At 39.9% G+C, this 23,931-nt stretch overlaps 2 protein-coding genes across 2 annotated transcripts; one reads left to right on the top strand and one right to left on the bottom strand.

The window, feature by feature from the left end:
- Positions 1-5,451: 5,451 nt before the first annotated feature.
- LOC110792410 (uncharacterized) lies at positions 5,452-16,056 on the top strand. The gene is made up of 6 exons (XM_021997213.2): positions 5,452-5,639; positions 5,746-5,836; positions 14,788-14,927; positions 15,014-15,376; positions 15,495-15,557; positions 15,647-16,056. The coding sequence occupies exons 1-6, from the start codon at positions 5,577-5,579 to the stop codon at positions 15,881-15,883; spliced, it is 957 nt and encodes a 318-aa protein (XP_021852905.1). The 5' UTR covers positions 5,452-5,576; the 3' UTR covers positions 15,884-16,056.
- Positions 16,057-16,749: 693 nt separating this feature from the next.
- On the bottom strand, positions 16,750-23,931 carry LOC110792411 (protein TRIGALACTOSYLDIACYLGLYCEROL 4, chloroplastic). The gene is made up of 5 exons (XM_021997214.2): positions 23,504-23,931; positions 20,909-21,155; positions 18,355-18,709; positions 17,848-18,185; positions 16,750-17,101 (listed from the first exon to the last, which is right to left on the bottom strand). Exons 1-5 carry the CDS (start codon positions 23,773-23,775, stop codon positions 16,904-16,906), a joined length of 1,410 nt encoding a protein of 469 aa, XP_021852906.1. The 5' UTR covers positions 23,776-23,931; the 3' UTR covers positions 16,750-16,903.

Below are 23,931 nucleotides of genomic sequence, written 5' to 3'. Positions count from 1 at the left end.
GAATTGAAATCGTGAATTGAAGTTTGATGAAGAAGGGGAGGTTTAAGCCGATGACGAAGGACGGAGAACAAAAATAGATAGAGTAGAGAACATAGAGGGTAGCGCAACAATTAAGAGAGAATACATAACTAAATCGAGGGTGCTCCTCCTCCGCCGCCGTGCCGCCGCCCTTGCCGCTTTAGATGCCGGCCTCTTCACGGAGGCGATTAGACACTTTTCCAAGATATTAGAGGGTCGCCGCCCGGCCCCACAGGCGTTTCTTGCGGAGTCTTACCTTCACCGGGCCTCTGCTTATAAATCAGCGGGCCGGACTGCTGAGAGTATTGCTGACTTAAACCGGGCCCTTGCATTGGAACCGACCTCAACCGTGGCCCTACAATCACGGGCCGGGTTGTTTGAGTTCATTGGGTGTATTACTGATTCTGTTCATGATCTTGAACATGTGAAGTTGATTTATAATTCTATTTTAAGAGACCGTAAACCACCGGGCCCAGTGTGGAAACCGAGGGCGGTTCCGTATAGAGAAATTCCGGGCCGGCTTTGTTCTCTGGGTTCGAAAATTCAGCAATTGAAGCAGAGGATTGCAATGGGGGAGACAGGCAATGTGGATTATTTTAAGTTGATTGGGTTAAGGAGGGGTTGTTCGAGGTCCGAATTGGACCTGGCTCATTTGTTGTTAGTTTTGAGGCATAAACCCGAGAAGTCAATGAGTTTTTTTGTGTTTTAGTTAGGGATGCGGTTGTGCTCCCCTTGCTGTTTGTTTCCTTGTTATTTGGGTTTGTTCTTAACTGGTTTCTACCATTTTGGTAATAAAATTTGCCTTATTTACCAAAAAAAATATTATGGGTTTTGTTCTTCAATTTCCAGATGTATTGATCTTCAATTTTGGGCTTCAAATTCATTTATTAATGGTATAAGCTGTTTGGGTATTTGGTGCAAAAAACTTTATAAATAGATGTATATTATGCAAAAAGTTTATAAATAGGTGTATTTGGTGAATTATAAACATGACTTAACGGAGGACTAACGGAAAGTCATAATAGGGGTATTTGATGAACAGTTTAGAAAAAATAGGGGTATTCTATGAATTTTGAAACGCGCAGGGGTATTTGGTGCATTATTGCAAACCTCAGGGGCATTTCATGAAAAAACCGAAAAGAGAATAAAAGTTAATATATGAATATTGCATAAAGTGACAGTGGTGCAGCTATTTCTAAATGGAGGAAGTATGTGGCAAGAAAACATCATAATGTTCGTGATAATGGAATTTTATCTCAAAGTTGGTGGTTTTCTTCATAAACATTTGCATTCACATGCACGTAATACCACTTCCTAAATGGTAATTGATGGTAACACAAATTTATAAAGAAAAAGAGATAATTTTGATTAAACTAGCATTACTATGAGAATGCATATTGATTGTCCTTACAAATTCATTCTCATTTACACCATTTATGACCGACTACCAAAATGACTGTCACTTCTTTTTGTTGTAAAAATAAGTGTTTTAAATTAAGGTTATAACAAAGAAGAATAAACGAGACAAGAATTGGTTGCAATTGATGTGTCGTGGAAATTTGGAATCATTGACTTGAAAATGATCATTCGGCATAACCGGAATGTTCAATTATATATATTCACCGATTCGTTCAATGTGATTTAGACACTAATCTCGTATAAAATCAGTTTTGGGTAAGAAGTTGGAGTCACATGAACTTATTTAAAAACAAATTATTAGAAAGAAGTAGAATTTGGATAGTTTCTTTTAGGCAGGAATTACAAACAGACCAAACAGATTACCCATTTTTCCTAGCTTCAATAGCTAGTTTATAGGCCCTAACCACTCTATCTCTACTACCTTGTTCTATAATACAACAATTGAGTCTACTAGCTTCTAGCTAGCATATGGATGTCACTACATATGGTAATAAGTTCAAGTTTACAAAAAGGGTAATATCTAATGGCTGTAATTGCTTACATACAGTGTGTGATCACACGAACATTCTGCATATGTAACTGCTTAACACATTCAAGCCCTTTCAGAATTGCTTTAGCTCCATTTTGACATGGATTTAGTGCATGAACTCTAATTCCTCCTTCATTTAGGATATTGCCTTGATGATCAACCACACATCCTATTGTTTCCATAGCATAACCCTTTCCCCTTACAATCTTCCAAGCACCATCCACACATATGTTACACATAATACCTTCATCACTTCCTTTTAACCTCACCCTAACAGGATGACTTCTAGCTTTGTTAATCATATCTCCACCGCTAATGTTTCTCCCCCGACTTTTAAATTTGAAATTAGCTGCCTCCATGACTTCCTTGTTAAACCCAGTCACCATAGACAACACTTGATTTGGATTTACTTTCCCTCCTCTAAAAACTATGTTATTCCTGGTGATCCATATAGACTAAATTATTCCCACAAAGTATCTTGCACGCGAGCTATCATGCCCGTCCTTCTTCCAGAAATACTTCAAAAAGTTCATTACCCAATCTGCAATAGTAATGTGCCCTGCATTCTGAACAATAATCCCCAAATTGCTTGCTCCCCAAATATGAGTGGCCACATTGCAGTCCCTGAACAGATGATCCCCAGTTTCATAGTGAGACTCACAAAAAACACACCTTCTACCCACAAACATTCCTCTTTTTCCAAATTCTCCATAGTTGGCAGCGCTCTATTAATCAACTTCCATATAAAATTTTTCCATTTTGGGATCAAGTCTGAACCCCAAAGTCTTTTCCAGAAAACATGAGTATTTTCTTTCACTTCTACTTGATTATCCTTCATGATTAAGTGGTAATACACTGATTTGACTGTCATTTGTCCATTATTTCCATTAATCCATTGCAAGTTTGCAACTGATCCTCCTTATCTTCGTGTGGAATATGCATGCTAAGAATCTCTCTTGCTATGTTAGGCTTGAACATATCCCACACTAGCTGGGTGTTCCAGTCTCTCTCAGTGTTTTTAAATAAGTTTCTGACTTGCAACATTCTACTTTGACTTTCTATACTTGCAGTCTTAACCACTCCATGAGGCAACAAATTTTCCCCTTACAATCTTGTGTTCCCCCTAATGGTTACTTTTCCGAAGCCCTCACGCGCAGTATGAACACTTCTACACATACCTCGATATCCCCATGAAGCTCTTAGTGGGCATTTTGAAGTCAATGCTGCTCCTACAGGAGATTTGGAAACTTTATGTGAATTGAACTAAGGACTATTTGTGCCATGTGCACACCCCGCTTGTTAACTGACAATGTCGGGTTATCTCAATAGTATATAGAGAAGAAACAATGGGAGTAATATCACTTGAGTCCTATGTTTGATCACAAGTCCTAAAGGATTAAAATGAGTGTCATTGTTTAGTTGCTTGTATTTTATGACTTGTTGTTGTGTCTTTAGTTCACCTTGTTCATAAAATATTAATTAACGTAAAGGGCAATTAGAACGAGCTTCAAAATTATTGGAACGTATATACCTTGAGTATTAACAATGGGGGGGAGTCTTGCCGGAAAACTTGTACTCATTGAATGATACAAGACGTTGTTTCATTCTTTCTTTTAAGCGCGGGAATTCCGTCGGTATGGCCCGGCAGTCGGTATGGCCCGACATTTATTTATTATCTTGGTGTGTGGTTGACTTCCAACACCTTTCTTCCTTTCATGGATACTTTCTTTTACCTGTTCGAAGCTAATTCTTAACTAATTTGTGAGTCGATAGTCGTGTCAAGTGTCGAGCCTTGTCTCTATGATTACTTGTTTATTAAATGGCTTTTTCATGTGGATTATTATATTGTTGAGTGAAGCATGTTAGACTAGGATTTCATTCTAGCTTGTTCGTACTCAGCTTCGCTGACTTCGTGCTTCATGTTTCCTTCGGTCATGGCTTTGCCTTAATGACCCTATGATGATCCATCATTGCATTTGCATTGTTGGGGAGTAGAATTTTAATAACATGTTTGTAGAGATAACTTGCGGGAGAAGTTATTGACATGAGATTGAGTTTGAGAGTTATTCCTCTTCCGCATTTATAAACTCTATAATGATTTTCTAGTCATGACTACATTAATTACTTACACTTTTAGTTAATGGATTTTGAACTATTTAATGTTTTGGTTTTGGGCCTTAATTGGTCTGAGTTGTACGATGGCCATTAACTATTTATTATGTTTGAAAGTTAGTTAAATTTCGCTACGTAATTCTGGTAAATAGTCTTACCTGTTATCACGGTAGCGGTAATATCTTGATAATTCCTGTATTTTGAGTTGGAAAATGATTTTATAAAATAAGGAATTATTAGGGTGTTACACCACCCCACATGCATCTGATTTAAATTATTTTTTTGTGGGTTTGCTTTTATGACAATCTTCAATCTTTGTGTTTTCATTTCCTGAAAATTGGTACAAATTTGCATATTAATATAAATTAAAAATTATAATGTTAGGTTTTTTTTTCGAATCTAAATTTTATTGAGCATAGTTATAATATTTATTTACAACAATATTTTATTTTATTTATAAGGTCATTAAAAAAGAAATATTCAAACTAATTAGAAATGATGATTGATATGTGAGACCTACAAAAACTATAAGTAGTTGCAGCTTTCCAAATATGAGAGCGGAGAGGCGGCAGGTTGTGATGTGTGAGCAAGCACATCACAAAGGTATTTTCGTAAATTTGCACCAACAACAAACAAATTAGGAATAGGACAAAATGAATAGGACAACCAGAAAAAGACAAAATTAATAAATAAAAGAGAAGGGAATTACAAAAAAAGTGGAGAGAGAAAGTGAAATGAAGTACGATTTCTCTTTTATAAAGTGTCATTTTCTTAAAAAAACAGTACCACTTTCTTTTAAAATGAATCATTTTTTTAAAAAACAAGTACGTTTTTTTTTTAAAAACACCATTTTTATTTACAAAATACCATTCTTATTTAAAAAATACCATTTTATTTCATTTTTTGTACCATTGCATGTTTATTCGTATTCATAATCAGTCCAAAGAAATATGACAACAAGCTGTTTTGTCTTTCCTTTATTTTGTCTCTTTGTTGCTGTTACGTTTTTGGTGGTACATCACAGCATGAAATTTTGACTTCCTTAGCTTTCCATTGTGGTAGCTTAGAAATGGGTTGTAGTTTAAAAATGACGTGGCAAAGCAAAACTACAAACTTTGTAGTTTACCATTGTTCATGCTCTTAACTGCTTTTTCATTTACCAATTGATTGTTGGTTTAATGGTATTGAGCCTGAACTTGGTAGGGAGAACCCGTGTTCGATCCCCGTAACAACACAATTGGGAGGGGATTAAAACCTAACCACCCAGAACTCACACCGAATCCGAATTACCCTGGTGAACCGGATGTTAACACCAAAAAGAAAGAAAAAAATGCTTTTTCATTCAACTAGTATGGTCGAACAAAGCCGCGGCATAAATTTACTCTCCCGATTCCCGATGCACCATATGAACCCAAGAATAACCCGGCGTAAAAACTGAAAAGAGAGTGGGGAAGTTATCTGCTTCGGTCACAACTCGCAGCGTTATCCCGGCCAGGGAATGAGCTCCGCCGTCACCACTCCGCCGTTTCCATTCCACCTCAACTCCTCTCCCAATTCCTCGGTAACACCGCCAACATCTCTCTCTTTCTCTCTTTTCATCCCCCCCCCCCCCCTCTCTCTCTCACACACACACAGAATGCTTGAAATGCTGATGACCCTATTAACAGATTTCAGGTGGGCAAGTCTTATCATTAAACCCGACATTTCCAACCTATAAATGGCGGCTTCTCATTGCTTATGATGGCACCAATTATGCTGGTTAGTATCTTCTTAATTAACAATTATGTTAAATTTATCTTAATACTGTATTGAATGCGTCATTTTGATTCCTTTTGTTCTGCTGTTAGTGCTACTTTTATGCGGAATTCGCAAACTGGTTGGGAAATTGAGGGAGGGTTTGTCATAAAACTCTTTATTGTATGCTATGTTACTTGGACTTGGAGTAAATCAATGTAATCGAAGTAATTGGAGAAACTTTATGCAATTGGGATTCACTAATTTAGTCAGGTAGAGAGCTGTCTGCTTGCTTACGGGCTGGGTTCTCGGCGTCTAAAATGATACTTGATGGCCGCCGGCCGCGGTAGGGAGGGATGCCATCGCCGGAGAAGAATTCAGGGTTTTTGTTTTTTTATTTGAGGTAAAAGTATTATCACATTATACTTCAGAAATATGCAGCCCGGTTTTATTTTGACCATAGATTTGAATTTATAAGGGATGAGATTATCACAACATTAACACTTCTTTTTTTCCTAAGGGAAAATTAGGCAAGCATTAATACTTTGGAGGAAATAGTTCATACAAATTTAGGCTCCGTTTGGTAGGACGTATAACGTTTTCATGGAAAACAATTTTCCTCTTTTCAATTATTTTACGTTGTTTGGTTGGGTAAGGGATGGAAACTAATTTTCCATGATTCCATCAAAGGTGTAAAACCCTTTTCCATTTAAAAGGAAGGGAAACCACTTTTCCTTCTTTCCTCCTTATCTCCCTCTACTTTCTTCCCCTCAATCTTCACCATCTTCTCCTATTTTCCTTTAAGGTACCAAAGAAAGAAAAACTAGTTTGGAATTGTGTTTTCCCTTGAAAAATGTTTTACAATGAAAATACTTTACACTCTACCAAACAGAGCCTAACTCCAAACTACAAGGTGTATCCCACCGTGCAACAAATTAACTCCAACTACGACGTGTATCCCACCGTGCAACAAGGTGAGCTACCGTATTACCCTCCCTTTTCACATGAAAAATAACAAAAGCATGACAAGATCTAGCTAGATTTTATATGTCATCATAAACTAACCACAATGCGGAGAAACCCTTAGTGCCATTGTTGACCATTCGAGTCATGTTGTTCTCATCGCCCTCTGCCCACACCACACACGCATGTGCCCAAATCTTCGAGCAAGGAGTAGCCTGAATCTAACCGCCACTGCCTCTGCCAACTCCATACCTCCGTACAACAACCATCAATTACTCCCCTTCTTGTCTCTTATCACAGCCCCAGACCCACAAATTGCAAGAATATTTTCGTCTACGTTTACTTTAATCATTCCTACAGGAGGGGAGCACCACCAACTCAGAAAGAAGCTTGGCATTGCAAACACCTTCTTCGGATAAAAAAATAGTAATCGTCTACCGATTTGGTAAAGCCTTCGGCCCTTCTGAGCGCAGGAAGGGAGGCATTATCATGTCGGATGGACCAAGCTAGCGTTAGCAAGCGTCGCAACTCCATCCTCTCGATCTTTGACTCGTTAGTCATAGTAATCTCGCCATAATTTCGAGCTTGGAGCCTCTAATATAATGCTCTCGAAATTACTCCTAGCCCAAACCTCCTTCGCTGCATTGCGTTCAAAAAGAACGTGGGTAATAAACTCGACATCGATCCCATAACAACCACATAATTCGTCTACTGCAATGTGACAATGATAGAGTTTTTCCTTCGCTGCCATACGACCTTTGCACGCTTTCCATACGACCTTTGCACACTTGCCATACGAAGTGGCTTAAGTTAGGCGACCCTCCCAAGCTCCATCCGATCCTACGAACCTCCCTATTATTATCGTTCAATCCCCCCTCTATTCTGCATGTGGCCCATATGGCCCAACCAATGCCTAAACTTAACACTATACTCTCCATTCTTAGTCGGCCAGCTAAATTGTACGTCATGTGGCAAGGAGATGGAGAGAGGTAGTTGGAAAATTAACTTACAATTGTTCTCCCAGAATAAACTACAAATCTGCTCCACATTCCGGATCAAAAGAGGGACCATGCGAAGGGGTGACTGTAGGTGGTTTAATATTGACACCATTACCAACTCGTCATTAAGGTCTTCCATTTAAGGTCTTCCACCAGCAGCGAGTCAGCGACTTTACGCCCCATAAGCTCCGCCATGAATAGCGGTCGTACCCGTATACGCCTCTAGCACTACACTAATCTTGAAGTAACGTGCTTTCAGAACTGCATGTAGAAAGGAATTAGGGTTGGTATGAAGCCTCCACATTTTCTTAGCTAGGAGAGCTTGGTTGAAACTTTGAGATCCCTAAATCTCATGCCACCCATAGATTTCGGTCTACAGAGCGACTCCCAACTATGCTAATGCATTTTCTGTATAGTACCATTATACCCCCACAAAAAACGAGCTAGTAATGCATGTATTTCATCTAGTAGACCCGAAGATACTCATCATATATGTCGAGATCGCCTGTGCTATAGCTTAGCTTTAATCAGAGTCTCTTTCCCGGGTCCTGACAATAACTTCTCCTTCTGCCGTTGCATCTTCTTACAGACTTGCAAGAATAACTTTCTTTGACTTTTCGATGATCGTAGGCAACCTAAATATTTCTCATGTTTCCCAACTTCTTTTACCCCAGAATGAGTCGACGATTTCCTATCTCCGAGCTACATTCACACATTTGCTGAAAACTACATCTGTTTTATTTAAATTGACACTTTGCCCAGATGCTCTCTTATACTTGCTGATAATATCAATTATTACAGGGCATTCTCTCTCTAACAGTAGGTTTAGCAAAAAAATATGTTGTCGTCAGCAAAAAGAACAAATGTTGGGTTCAAAGATAGAAAACCCAGCGAAAGGAAATTTCTTTCCTTGTCGAATTAATGATCTAACTACAAAAGCATTGGTGTCACCACATGAATATAAGAGGCATCCTTTTGACGTCAAAGGCAGACATTTAGACGTCGTATCCTTGTTGTCGAGCAATTGCAGGGATTTTCTAGTTCGTAAATAGTGTGATACCGCCAAGGTTGAAAGCCTCAAGGGAAAAGTCGTGATCATTTGTTGCTTCCTTCTTCTAGTGGAGACTATCAGTTGGGCAGCCTATTATTGCCGAGCGTTAATTGCTGCATACTCACAATGGTCTGATATGCAAGATGTTGACTTTGAGATTGTTAGGTTGCAAAGATGAAACCTGAATGGGTCTACAATGAGGCTGCTTTCAACTACTTTTTCTTTATTCATGCCTTGCACTCCCTTTTTGGGATGCTGGCTCTCTGACTTTTTTTCAGTCTCTCCGATCGACCGACTGCCGTTTTCCAAGTGCTATCCTTGTAGACCCTACGTAAAAGGTTTTGCAGCGTGGTGTTTCCTTTACTGGCAAGTATGGAGCTGATTCTTTTCCTTTTACGGATGAGCGATTCAAATTCCTCGATGAGAAAGCTGAGGCATTGGTAATGAGGAGAACTGTGCCTCTTGAGGAACTCTTGTGTTGGAAGCCCTCTGATTTCCTACTCTGCAACATTGATAACAGGAAAGTATTTGTTTCAGACCTCAAAAGAAGCTTGTGGGGTTGTACCTGTATTATGATGGTCTGCTCATGGACAACCTTAGTCACTTGAGCATGAGTTGGAGATTGTTGTGGTTCACCTACCTGTGGCTAATCACACTCAAGGGTTCGTACGACATATCACTTCTGCCTTTGTCGAAAAGGGGATATCATATAGGTGGATATTGCCGTTTAAGGGCATTGTAAGCCGTCATTTGTGGCACATGTGAAGATAAAACTCGTGATAGTTTGATCATCTTGGGACCCAATGGCAAATTTTTGGAGCCTAAAGCAGCCATTGCCAGCGATACGCAATAGAGGCCATGGTTAAGCAAGAGAGCACAAGGCTTAGGCCTTAAATTTAGCATTGTATGGTGTATCTATAGCAGAGCTTAACGGCAGGAATATCCTTCTATATGGGTGCTACTTAACTGAATGCTGAATAGACAATATCTAAGAAGGAATCGTGGGTTTCTATCACTACTTAATGGCAAACACAGGTTTTCTACTTGAGTTTCGTTGTTATCCTGAATACAAGGAAGATGAACCTCTCTAAAGAACTACCTTCTACAATGTCCACAATGCCATGAATACGATGCCCGCTTGACCCTGAACATGAAGATTTTTTCTATCAAAACATATATTTGAAGGGGGATTATGCGCGTAGTACTCAGATGGCCTTTGGTGAATATGGCCAACTCTGCTCTATTGATGCATGGTTTGAATGCAATTCCGTTTACAGATAAATGTGCGGGATGAGGTTTCTGCTAGAATTGCTAAGTTTAAGGCCTAAGCCTTGTGCTCTCTTGCTTAAACCCGTATACCCTGGAAGACACAATGGATTTAGCAGTTAGGGTTGAGGAGAGAAACCGAGTCCGAGGCCTTAAAAGAACAGGAGGGGGAACCAACCGAACTGGGCCGTTCTCTTATTTTAGCCGAAGCCCAATACCCACAAATAGCCAGCCAGCCCAAATCCCACAACACAAACAAACCAGCCAAATCATACATACACCACCCCACAAAACCCAAATATCACCAACCCAAACCTAAACCCAAAAGGAGGAACCACCCGACCCGCGGGATCCATCGGGTCCTTTGCTTCAAATAACCAAACTGGTCCTCCAAATTCAACCACCCGATTTACAGGAGAAATTAAACGACTGACGGAGAAGGAGTTGCAAGACAAGCGAGCTCGAGGTTTGTGTTTTAGGTGCGATGAGAGATGGGGAATTGGCCACCGGTGCAAGCGGAGGGAAGTCAGTGTCATGTTGGTGGATGAGGAGGAGGCGGAGTACGAGGAGGAGAGTGGTGAGTTTCAGATGTTGGAGACTTGGAGGTGCCGGAGCAGACCGAAATTCCCACTACCGTATCCATGAACTCCATCGTGGGCATTACCAACCCGAAAACCTTGAAGCTAGTGGAGCGAATTCAAGGAGGGGAGGTGGTTGTCATGGTCGATCCCGGAGCAACTCACAATTTCATATCACTTAAGGCTGTGGAGAAGTTAGGGGTGGCGGTGCACGAGTCAGGGGGTTTTGGGTTTCCCTGGGTAATGGAGAAGTCGTTCGCGGCAAAGGGGTGTGCCGGAACGTGAAACTGGAGTTGAGCGGAGGAGTGGAGGTGGTCGAAGATTTCTTACCTCTTGAGCTAGGTAACTCGGACGTGATCTTGGGCATCCAGTGGCTCGAGAAATTGGGATCCGTTGTGACGAACTGGAAGACTCAGGTAATGACATTCCGGGTGGACGGAGCAATAATGACCATCAAAGGAGATCCTTCGTTGGCCAGGTCCTTAATCTCACTCAAAGCCATGATAGAACTCTGAGAAAAGAAGGGGGAGGTATACCATTGAATTTAACCGGTTGGAGAAGGAGAAACAGGGAGGCATGGAATCGCCTCTGTTCTTACAAGGAGTGTTGGGGGAGTTTCAGCAGGTATTTGAGCAGGTATTTGAGCAGCCTACGGGTCTACCACCGTTGCGAGGCCACGAGCATGCCATAACCATGAAAGAGGGCAGCAACCCGGTGAGCATGCGACCCTACCGGTACCCACAGATACAAAAAGATGAGATTGAGAAACTCATAGGGGAGATGATGATGGCTGGAATTATACAGCCTTCCACCAGCCCCTACTCCAGCCCAGTCCTATTGGTGAAGAAGAAGGATGGCTCGTGGCGCTTTTGTGTGGATTATCGTGCATTGAACAAAGAGACGGTTCCAGACAAGTACCCAATCCCTATAATCGATGAATTGCTCGATGAGTTACACGGAGCCAGCGTATTTTCCAAACTCGACCTCAAAGCAGGGTATCATCAGATCCTAGTTTGGCCCGAAGATGTGCACAAGACCACTTTTAGGTCCCACGAGGGTCACTACGAGTTCTTGGTGATGCCGTTTGGGTTAACCAATGCCCCGACAACCTTCCAATCATTAATGAATGAGGTATTCCGCCCATACTTGAGAAAGTTGGTACTTGTTTTTTTTGATGATATTCTTGTGTATAGCTCTTGCCAGGAAGAACATTATGAGCACATGAGGCTAGTGCTGATGAAATTAGCAGAACATAAATTGTATGCCAATCAAAAGAAGTGTGAGTTCGGCAAGGCCGAAGTGGCTTACTTGGGCCATGTAATCTCAAGCAGTGGCGTGGCTGTGGACCAAGAGAAAGTACTGGCTATGCAAGAATGGCAGACTCCTAAAAGTCTAAGGGAGTTGAGAGGATTCTTGGGGTTGACTAGGTTCGTGGCAAACTATGCTCACATCGCGCACCCCCTCACTGACCAACTAAAGAAAGATTGCTTTGGTTGGACCTAAGAGGCGACGATCGCATTTGAAGCCCTAAAACAGGCTATGATCACTGCACCAGTGCTGGCCATGCCGGACTTCCACAAACGATTCGTAATCGAGACGGATGCATCAGGCTACGGGTTAGGGGCAGTGATGATGCAGTGATGATGCAGAACAGCCGGCCCATTGCATTCTACAGCCGGATTTTGGGGCCTAGGGCACGAGGCAAATCGATATACGAGAAGGAACTTATGGCCATCTGCTTGGCGGTTCAAAAATGGAAATACTATCTCATGGGTCGACATTTTGAGATACGAACTGATCAGCAGAGTCTTAGACACATCACCCAACAGCGTGAGATCGGGGCCGACTACCAGAGATGGGTGAGAAAATTAATTGGCTTTGATTTTGAGATTGTGTACAAACCAGGGGCGTCCAACCGCGTGGCAGATGCCTTGTCCCGCAAGGAGGATGGAGAGATGGAGTTGGGGGCGTTGATTTCATCCCAAGGGGTGGACTGGAAGGTGCTGCAAGATGAAGTGAGTGGAGATGCAACACTCCTGAAACTACAGCAAGAGGTGAAGGAGGGGAAAGAAGTGGCTGGATTCCATTTACAGGATGGGAAATTGATGTATAAAGGACGTATGGTGATTGCTAAAACGTCTGCCTTTATACCCATCCTTCTTAGAGAGTACCACGACTCTCCAACTGGTGGACACGCAGGGGAAGTGAAAACGTACTTGAGGATAACAGCGGAGTGGTATTGGCAGGGGATGAGAAGGGCAGTGTCAGCATACATCCACCAATGCACGGTATGCCAGAAGAGTAAGCACTCTCAACAATGCCCAGCTGGGTTACTGCAGCCATTGCCCGTGCCAACTGCCGTATGGGAAGACATTGCAATGGATTTCGTGGAGGGGTTGCCCGTGTCTAGAGGGGCAGACACTATTCTGGTGGTGGTAGATCGGCTATCAAAGTACGCCCACTTTATTGCTCTTAAACATCCATTCACGGCCCTCTCAGTCGCCAATAGCTTCACGAAGGAGATAGTCAGACTCCATGGCTTCCCTTCATCCATAGTTTTGGACCGGGATCGTATTTTTTTGAGTGTATTTTGGAGGGAACTTTTCCGGCTCCAAGGGACTGATCTGAAAAGAAGCACCTCGTATCACCCTCAAACGGACGGACAGTCGGAGAACGTGAACAAAGGTTTGGAGACATACCTCAGGTGCTTCGTGGGAGATAAGCCAAAGCAATGGGCCTCATGGCTCCCTTGGCCAGAATACTCTTACAATACGTCGTCTCATTTATCCACCGGCATGACACCATTCAAGGTGGTGTATGGCCGCGACCCTCCCAAACTGTGGCGTGTTGGAACTGGCCAGACCCCAGTTAACAGTGTGGAGGAATTGCTGCAGGAAAGGGATTATATATTGGATGAGTTGAAAGTTAATCTTCTCAAGGCCCAACAGACCATGAAGAGGAATGCTGACCTCAAGAGGCGTGATGAGCAATTCCAGGTGGGAGATCTAGTCTTCCTTAAACTCTAACCTTACCGACAACGCTCATTAGCAAAGAGACCATTTGAGAAATTGGCAGCACGTTTTTATGGGCCTTATGAGATAATTCAAAAAATAGGAGAAGTTGCATACAAGCTGAAATTGCCTACTACAAGTAAAATTCATCCAGTTTTTCATGTGTCCCAACTCAAGAGGGCCATTGGTTGTCAGACTGCTTCACCATCTATTCCAGTACAACTATCCCCTGAATTAGAGCTCAGCTGCAGATTCGCAACACCAAGGCAGGAGAGGAAACACGGACAGAGGTATTGATCAAGTGGAAAGGGCTCCCTGCATTTGAGGCAACTTGGGAGGACGCAACCTTGCTCACCAACAGATTTCCGAACTTCCAGCTTGAGGACAAGGTGGTTCTTTGGGGGCGGGGTGATGTGATGAACCATTCTAACCAGCCACGGGTCCACATGGTCTACAGGAGGAGGCCAAAACAGAAAGGACAGACAAAACAGAAAGGACAGACAACTGTGGCAGCAGAACACAGCCAACGCACCAAAGGAGGAGGAGGCCTGCCTGAGGACAAACACAACGACAACAGTAATTAATGACTTGTACTAGGTAGAATATCCCTAGGGTTTAAATAGCAAAGAAAAGGAAAGAGAAAGCATTGTGCATTGTATTGGCTTTTGGAGATTGGTAACCTCAAGTTACTGAACATAGGAGAGTGGTGGCCTCAAGCAACCTAGTCTGTAATATCCGTAATATCCGTACTGTTAGTATTGAGCAATACAAGCTTTCATCTTCCTCTTAAATCTCTCTATTATTGTTATTCTGTGGTAACAGGAAGTGGGTGCATTTCACGTTGCTACCATGACATCACCCACATTGTCCCGCATTACTACTGTCCCTACTCCACAATTCCACATCCACCCTCCTCTGCATCTCTTATTTTTGTAAACATTAGCTGGGGGAGGACTCCATTGTGACCTGTATAACTGTATGTTAGTGCTTTGCTAATGGAGATGGTCCGCTCTCTCTCTTTTTCAACTTTTACCTTGTAACTTCTATGTAGTATACTAGTGTGTACTCAATTTGAAATTGACACGATTATTACAAACTGCTGTATTAGGGTGGCAATATCAAGCATCACCGCCTACAGTTCAGTGTGCCTTGGAAAAAGCTTTGATCAGAATCACGGATTTAGACCGAAAGGATCTAAATGTGGTAGGTGCAGGCAGGACGGATACAGGTGTCCACGCTTTGGGCCAGGTCTGAATTTTTCACTTTCTGATCCCTAAGGAGATTGAAAAGATGGCCGACGTTGAATTGAAGCTTACATGAATAGAAAGTTTCAGGTTGCACATTTCATTACTCCTTTCAACTATGATTCGTTGGATGAAGTTCACGCTGCATTGAATGGTCTTCTCCCATCTGATATTCGTGTGAGAGAGCTGAGCCCTGCTTCAGCACTATTCCATGCTCGTTTTTCTGCAAAGGGAAAGATTTATCGTTACAGTATTTACAATGGTGCTGTCATGGACCCATTTGAGCGTTCTTACGCATATCATAGCTTATATAAGCTCAATGCAGCTGTCATGGCAGAGGCTGCAAAGTTTTTTATTGGAAAGCATGACTTCTCAGCCTTTGCTAATGCAAATCGCAATGATAGAGTACGGGATCCTATCAAGACTATATCCCGATTTGATGTCACTGAAAGGGTAATTGTCAAAAATGACCTGGTAGCATTTTTTAGGGATTTTATGTCTTGTCAATTTTCTGGAAATGAATATTGTTGGGTTTTTAGAGTGAAATGTAATGCATTTTGTTGGTTTACAGGGAGCTCTTCTGGAGCTAGAAGTTGAAGGTTCAGGCTTCTTGTATAGACAAGTTCGAAACATGGTATGATATGCTCTCTCATCTGTTTAAGTCCGTTATTTTAATATAGGTGCTCTAGAGATTAATTGACCTAGTTGTTTTCTTTAATGAAGGTTGCGTTGTTGCTTCAAATTGGAAGGGAAGCGATTCCACCTAATATAGTACTAGAGATATTGGAAACAAGAGATCGTAAAGAATTGGCTAAATACGCGTTGTCTGCACCACCTCAAGGACTAAGTCTGATATCAGTGAATTATAAACAAGAGCATCTGCAGCTTCCATCAGATGGCCCTCCAGTTAGTTTGGGCAGGCGTAGTACTATAAGCAAATGTAAACTTCCTTATTATTAGCACATTTGCCCCATTAACTCAATAGGTTTTTTTTTAACCCTGCGGTTATGGCATCTTGATTATCCAGAAGGTTAAAGAACAACCAGGTATTTGTCCGATCAATTCGATGCCTACACTGTAGATTTGAGCGATGAGCTTCTGAAGTAAAAGCAAGGCTGTTAAATTTCAAAGTATACTTCCGCTGCTTGTGTGATATCGGTAAAAATAATTCTGTTGATCAATCATCCAGGTCCATCTCTCTTGTTCAGCCTTGATGCCCTCCTACTTCGTTATCTGGCTGATCCAGAAATTATAGATAGCTGGGTCACTATTTAAAAATTGATGGAAATTTAACTAAAATTATGTGTTTTTTAAAAAAAGATAATGAAAATTTAACTAAAATGAATTTATTATTTTGGCCAAAGTGGGGTCAAGGTCTTAAGGACTCCTCTACTTCTACCCTGCATCCGCCACTGCTGCCAACACCCTTCACCAGTTCACCCCCGACACGCCACTGCCTCCACGCCTTTGGAGTTGGGGAAATTAACATTCTAGGTTGTAGACATTCATGTTCCAATTGCCCTAACTTCTCAACTATTTTTGCATTTTCGATGACTTTACATTCTCCCCCGAAAGTCCAAGGTGGATTGAAGAGGAGCCGCTTGAGAGTAACGTAAACTGGAAAATGGCAGGTTGAGGAAGGGGAGTGTCTAGGGGTTGTGGGAGGTTATTTTAAAGTCGTCCATAAGAAATGGCTAAAATAAATCAAGCTAAAGTCGTCTACAGACCTCTTCTCACCCAAAAGTTGAAACTCCTGAAGCCTTTCATTTTTTTCCTCCCAAGCCTCGTGCAGTCGTGCTCATTGTACCGCTTAATTTCTAGTGAAAGATCCTTCAAACTAATTTTCCATTAGCATTTAGCTACAAATTCAATGAATTCATGGTCAAATGGCCAATCACAAAAAATATAGGTGCCAAAAGAAGGCTCTAAATGCTACTCATTCCAAAACTGTAATGTAAGTCTATACAACTTCACTCGAGTTTATCCCTCAAAAAACCGAAGCTCCACCATGAATTCCTTTTGCTTCGGTGCGTACCAAGCAACAGCCTTTGCAGAGCAGAGTACATGTAAAGCATATTCAATTGCAAATACAGGATTGTCTACATTCACCTTCCATTCCTGGTTCTTTAAATTAACACCAACTTCTGAATCAACTCTGAAACTGAAGGGTCCTACAATCTGCAGGGAAGGAAGCACATTAATATAATCAGTACGATACGATAAGTGAGACATCTGACAAACTGCAGATTCTCTGTTGCAATGTTAGGGTTTATATTGGAATTGGTAACTAAAATTTAACACAGACAAGCTGCAATAATCGATACTTAGTACCAAGCCAACTAGAAGGTGTAGAACTATATGCTATGAAAAAGGCCGATTAGGCAACTAGAACTATATTATGCTTTAATTCCTTGACATACACATTAGCTTATGCTATTAGTATTTCACCTTTATACATCATTTTCATGATACTATATTGTTTTCTCAACATAAAACTCTCTGCATTCTCAAATTTTCATCACATGTGGGATTAGCACGGAGATTATTTAGCAATAAATTTAGAATAAAAAAATTTCAAAATGGATAGATAGAAAAAACAAAAGTTAAGATGTTGGGGTGGAGAAAATAAAAATGAATGATGGTTGGGGAGAAAATAGTAAAATGTATTACGGAGTACCAAAAAATTTCTTCTAAAATCAAAGTAGAAGTGAAGAAAATATTTATTTGCAAAAGAAGTGTGAACTGTGAACTGTGACCAAGATATTAATTTGCAAAATGAACTGTGAGGTCCATGACCAAGATAGCATTGTAACAGGAATTGAAAGAGTAACTGATATTAATTTGCAAAATGAACTGTGAGGTCCATGACCAAGATAGCATTGTAACAGGAATTAGCACAAAACATCTATAAAACATTTGCAAACCTGTTGCTGAAAAGAAAATGTGGCACTGGGACAAACTGCCTGAACTGCTTCAAGGGATGGCCGTTCAGACTTAAATAGGTTTTGGGCCAAACATGTGGCAGCTGAAAAGAACTTGGAACCTGAAGGAACATTTAACCGGCCATGAAACCGCGTGAGATCAAAGACCCGCTTTTGGAAGTTACCATATTGGGCTGAGAATGACAAAGATGCAAATAAGTCTGCAAAGCATGCTGATTTCCCTCCAGATGCATAAACATCAAAGCGCTTATAATCATTTGGTTGATCATCTAAAGGTGATCTTAGTGAGTTATCTCCAACCAATACTGTTGCAACAACACCTGCAGGAATGAGCAGATACACACAATGATTCCTCAACAAAAACCCAACTAAGATGCTTGTTTGGTAGGTCAAGATTCAAATAATATATTAAAAAGTTATTGTATCTTGTGACCAGATCATAAACTTTAGAACATATAAAAGCTAGCATAAACTATTAGGCTAACTTACCAAAAAGACCTGTGCCAGAAATATGGGGACTTGATAAGAACAAATCATAGGGCTGAACAAATTTTAGCATTTTTGCCTCACTTCTCCAAAAGTCTAAACTCTTCTTGAAGGAAAAGGCACTTTTAAGATAGAGCCCGGGAAGTAAACTGGCAGGAACTTCACTGGAGTCATCCCCTTCAACTTGCTTTGCTAAACCTGATATATGCTGCAAACACAAGTGGCAGCTATAACCAGAGTCAGAAGAGACAGATGCCAGATCAGCTGCCAGTGTAACGGGCGCTTCCCAGTAATTTCCATACTTGTCAATAAAAAGTCCAGGCCAAACTCTCTCCAATTTCAGATTCAGATGAGGAAACTGCAAAATTAACATACATATCATGTAATCAGATTGTCAGTATTCAGTAGGAAGGATATAAGTATAATTCAAAACAAGAATAATGAGATATGGAAAATTGTCATCCGGGTGCGGATGAAAAACTATTCACCGTAGTTACCCAACACTGATGCCATCAAAGTCCACTACCCTCTACATTAAAGGGTGAGTTGTCATGTGACATTCCTTTTATATTTAATTTTTTTCACTAACATATTGGACGCCCTGAAGTGTGAAAGTTTTCTACTTAAATGACCCGTGTTTCCATATTCCATCTGTAGCAACCTGAAATTACAAATTAAAACACTCAAGTGACTTGAGTACTTGACAACCCAGACTTAGGTTTTCTAGAAATTATAACTCCACCCCCCCCCCCCCCCACCCCCGCAATGATTTTACACTTCTATAATAGGTACTACGTATATCCCAAACTTAAATTCAATTTTTTTTATCAAATACTCTCTGTCCCTTATTGTTTGTCCCATGAAGCAAATGTGTTTTATTAAGAAATGGGTGTATGGAATTGAGAAAAGACAAAAGTGGTGGGCCAAATGTATTTTATGTGAGTTGTGGTCCCATGAATATTTATGGTAAAAGGGCAATCTTTTGGGGACAGAAGAAAATGGCAAATGGGGCAAACAAATAGGGACAGAGGGAGTAAATTCTATTTCATTCCCCAAAATGTCCTTACGTGGGCACAAACCTAAAGTCATGATTTCTTCTCTCTCCCGGAGAGCTAAGTGCCCCAATATCCACATTTGAATGTTTCAACTATCATATGATATTCCTCTACCTATCTTCTAATCTTAATATGTCAAATTCAATAGTGAAAACAACAAGGGGCAGAGGGAGTAGTTCCTATAAACTTCTAAAAAATCTAATATTCCCATCAGTTTTACTAGTAAAAGCAATGAAATTTCAAAATATTCTCAAAAATCTCTAATGGTTTCAAATAATTTACATAACGTTCTCAAGATTGTTTTGCTGCTTAAGTAGATTAATTGTCATTAATCTCTCTATACATGAATGCAATAACAATTTCCCATTGTAGCAACCTAACACTATAAAAGGTGATCATCAATTTTTTTATTTATATTAAATATGTAAAAGGTATTGCAACATAAAAACAAACCCTGCTTCTGACCAGGTCCCCATACCTCCTTTTTATCTGTTAGCTCTCTTCACTTTCCATGGCTCTTTTTCTTTCACATCAAACCAACAAAGAAACATGAAGAAAAGAGTAGATAGAAGAAGGCAGACTGCATACTCTGAAAACTCGGCCTCATTGTCTATATTCAAAGGGCAATAAGAAAAGACAGCCACTGAAGATAAGAGCGCAGAGAAATAAAAATAATAAATTTGGCATATCTGGAATCTGGAAAGTGCTGAGAGCAACTCCAATAGTGAGCCACAAGATGTTGTGGCTAAGTTTGCCACATCAATTTCTAGCTACAATTGATTAAACCTATAAATTTTCACATTGGTGGGCTACAATACTTTGTAGCTCCCTATAATATTTAATTCAAATCATTTATTTATTTGAGCTATATTTTTTATCTGCCCAAAATAGCTACAAGGTTTTAACAGCTGCTTATGTCATTGTTGTACCAATGGTGGGCTACCTACTACATGTTCTTTTTTTTGTGAGCAAGTCCTTTTTTTAACCATTGGAGTTGCTCTCACCCATGCTACAAAATATTTTGAGTTGTTTCTGGTCTTTTACTTGATTTCAAAATATTTTTTGCTACTTTTGCCCGATTTCCCTTATCCTCGCAACAAAACTGTAAGATTCCAAATGAAACCTAACTTGACGCATCAGTAACATCACCTTTCTAATCGAGATTTTAACAGCATTGATTAGGAATTCAAGTCACCAAAAAAAAATAGTATAGAATTACGGGTTACCAAAATGGTATTTTGAAATAACTCAAACACCAAATGGAAATTTACCATGAAGAATCAAATATATAGACAGTATAATGCTACAATTTGTATTTCATAACACATTCAGGAGAGATAAAAACAAAACAGAAAAAGAGAACAAAGATCCCCCCCCCCCCTCCCCCGCGCTATTCCAATGTCAGACGAACAAGACAAAATTAGGAATCTTAAGAATATTCAAAAATGTTTTTGAACCAATAGCCGGAACCACAGTATTAACAGAAGGGTTGAAATACTTGCCTTATGATTAAAAACTGCCTTTTTTCGAGCAGTCTTTTTGTCACCACATGCTTCATAAGAAAAAACCAGCGTATCTTCAGGCGTTACAAGGAACTCTGAAAAAAATCCAGATGCATAAAATGATTTCTCAAGCAAGTGCCTTCCAATGACTTGCAGCCAGGATGAATCTGAGCTCTCCTCTAACTTGGCCTTTCTCACAGAAGATACAAACTTTTGGAAGTTGAACTGACCCAGCAAAATGTTAAACCTGCATATCTTTGACATATATCAATTAGATTGCTGAATGAGCTGCAAACAAGCCAATAAATAAGAAGCTTCTATATAATCAAATACAGGATATCTTAAGCATGTGTAATTACTTCAGATACCAAAAGTTATGTGCATAATCTCAAAGAAGGCTCTAATTAAATCTGTCCATATATTGGTTTTTCTTTTCACAGAGTAGGGGGAGCCTCAAGACCTCAGACCAAACAAAAAGAACTTGATCGATCAAAGAGCTTAAAAAGTTATTTCTTGGGCTTACTTATTGGCTTGTTTAAAAAGCCAGAAGGGCAGACTAACCTAGAATATAAATCAAGCCCCAAGAGGCACTAATTAGGCTTCTTATATGGATACATTTCTGAACATAAGCCTTTTACTTCAGAAGATAATCATGAAGCGCAATGCATATACATGCTTCTTATATCACTTACTACTATCATTTTGATACTACATTAATATTGTTGACATTACAACAAACTGTTACGAACTCAGGGAATGGACAAGGAGCCAGAATTGAAAACTTATTATACTACACATTATACAAAATTTATGAACTCAAGGAATGGACAAAATATATTTGATACTTCCACGAGCTGAATTGTTTTTTTTGTCTGGTTGCTGGCTAGTTGCAACTGGATCCCACAGATTGAAGGATGAGCTACTCTCAGAATACAGATAGAAGAACCAAAAACAAAAGATGAGGTATCACATATTAGACTTTCCAAAAACATGATTGAGTAAAAGTTATAAGGGAAAATTAATGTTTTCCAGCACTAAAAAGTTAAACATAATGGCACAACACTGAGAAGGTTACGGACTTATGGATATGTCTTGAAGGAAGGGAGATTTCTTATGGGTATATCTTTATACTACATGCTCATATATGTTGACAAGCACTATCTAGTATAGATTACAACAAATGAAATGAGGTAAAAAAAAATATGAGCATTGTATGACCTGTAAGAGCCTTATTAGCTTTGTTTGACAAACGGGTAAATAGAAGTCAGAATATCATTCAATCATGATCAAAAACTTCAAAAACTGTAATCGGTGGATGAATTCGGATCATATCTTAAAAAAATGCATACTTTCAGCAGCAAATACTATCCTTAGCTTGTTTACATAATCAATTTCATTGTTAACTAAAGGACAACAAACTTCAATGGTTGTCGCTTAACATTCAAAGGCCATGCAAATACACCCCCTTCTAAATTTGTGTGCTACTGCTGAGCTTTATATAATTTATAAGGGTAAGCAAATCATATCAGAAGGACAAGCTACCCCCGCCCCCCAACACAAATCCCCAGATGGAGAACAGTGTTAAGATGCTGTCAGTTCAGACCGAAACACCTCCACCAAATTCAGCGCTCTACCAACATAAGATTTGAGCCAATTCTTCTAGATATTCCAGTGTTCTCTACTAGAATTGAAAAGCTATAATAACACTTGAGCTACTGGATATGAATAGTTGAAATTGTCTTCCATGAATAACCAGCCCTACTCTTCCACTATTTCTCCTTCCAAAACAAACACCAGATCAATCATTGCCTCTAAATTTTAGCACAAATCTTTTCCACTAACAACAAACGCTTTCCCACTTTCTTCTCTCCGTTTCTCTCTAACCGAGAAATTGTTGGTTGATCTTGGTGATTGACATAATTGGTTAATCAAGTGGCACTTCATAATAAAATCCAAAAAATTATATAATCGAAATGATTGAATATACAATTTTACATATTTGTATTCTCATTTTTTTTCCTGAAAAAGTTCAATGAAAATCGATATCTAAAAATACACAATTTATATTATGGAGTATATTTTATAGAAAGTCATAATAGTTTGAATACACAGTCCCAAAATCTCTATTTGGTATCCGATATTAATCAAGAAGATCGACTGGATGGAGCTCCTCTCTAGCCTCTTAAGACTTCATAATGTACATTGTTCATAAAATAATTAGTAGCTCAGCAATTCCCTCGGGGTTGTTTGGAACTCGGTCATAAACCCATCTCCATTACCGACAATAGCCACCCCACATAATAAAGGGGGCAAAATAGCAAAATCCTCATAAAGATACACATTTTAGAAATGCAACTTCATGTTCATTACAATTTTCGTAGAGATATCAAATTCATCTAACCGCAAAACCATTTTAATTACAAAACAATTAGCGAAAACATAATTCATAGACAAAAACAAAGTATACCCAAAAAACAAAAATTAGTTAAAATACTCCAATTAGCAAAAACTCAATAACCGTTGATTCTAATTAATTATCTAAAATACCCAAAATTCCCTATGGATTAGGAATAAGAAAAACCTTAATAAGATTACCAGTCATTGCCAGAGGGAATGCTGAGAGCACGGTGGAGAGAGAACCCATTGCCGCCCGCACCACCAACAAAAGAAGGAACGAAAGGGGCAGCCATGAATCTTTGAAAGAAGTAAATCTGCTTGGACATGGAAAGCCTGGTACCCCTTGATAAGCCTAATGGAAGCGGGCCGTCTTTGGGTAAGGGTCGGGCCACACCATCCATTGTTCTTGGTGTTGATACGTCTACATCCCAGAATCCACCATCATCCATTACCCATCTTAATCTGTTCATTTTTGCTGTGAAATTGGTTGATGGGGATGGTAAGCTTTGCGGAGGAGAAAGAGTTCAAAGAGATGAAGACATTTTGGAGTGGTGAAGAAGCGTAAGAGGAACACTGAGCTTCATTAAACCAAGCGGAGTGATCCTAGTTACTAGTGTCATCCGTTT

This window comes from Spinacia oleracea, chromosome 3, assembly GCF_020520425.1.
Source record: "Spinacia oleracea cultivar Varoflay chromosome 3, BTI_SOV_V1, whole genome shotgun sequence".
Lineage (NCBI taxonomy): Eukaryota > Viridiplantae > Streptophyta > Magnoliopsida > Caryophyllales > Amaranthaceae > Spinacia > Spinacia oleracea.
The sequence above is the reverse complement of the archived record's forward strand: the minus strand, read 5'-3'. Positions and strand labels throughout refer to the sequence as shown.

Excerpts from the sequence above, each read along its gene's own strand:
- LOC110792410 (XM_021997213.2), top strand. The coding sequence starts at position 5,577 with ATGAGCTCCGCCGTCACCACTCCGCCGTTTCCATTCCACCTCAACTCC. Across the intron at positions 5,640-5,745 it reads ACTCCTCTCCCAATTCCTCG|ATTTCAGGTGGGCAAGTCTT; the intron begins GTAACACCGCCA and ends CCCTATTAACAG. Across the intron at positions 15,558-15,646 it reads ATAGACAAGTTCGAAACATG|GTTGCGTTGTTGCTTCAAAT; the intron begins GTATGATATGCT and ends TCTTTAATGAAG.
- LOC110792411 (XM_021997214.2), bottom strand. The coding sequence starts at position 23,775 with ATGAACAGATTAAGATGGGTAATGGATGATGGTGGATTCTGGGATGTA. Across the intron at positions 18,186-18,354 it reads TTCTGGCACAGGTCTTTTTG|GTGTTGTTGCAACAGTATTG; the intron begins GTAAGTTAGCCT and ends TCATTCCTGCAG. Across the intron at positions 17,102-17,847 it reads CATTTTCTTTTCAGCAACAG|ATTGTAGGACCCTTCAGTTT; the intron begins GTTTGCAAATGT and ends CCTTCCCTGCAG.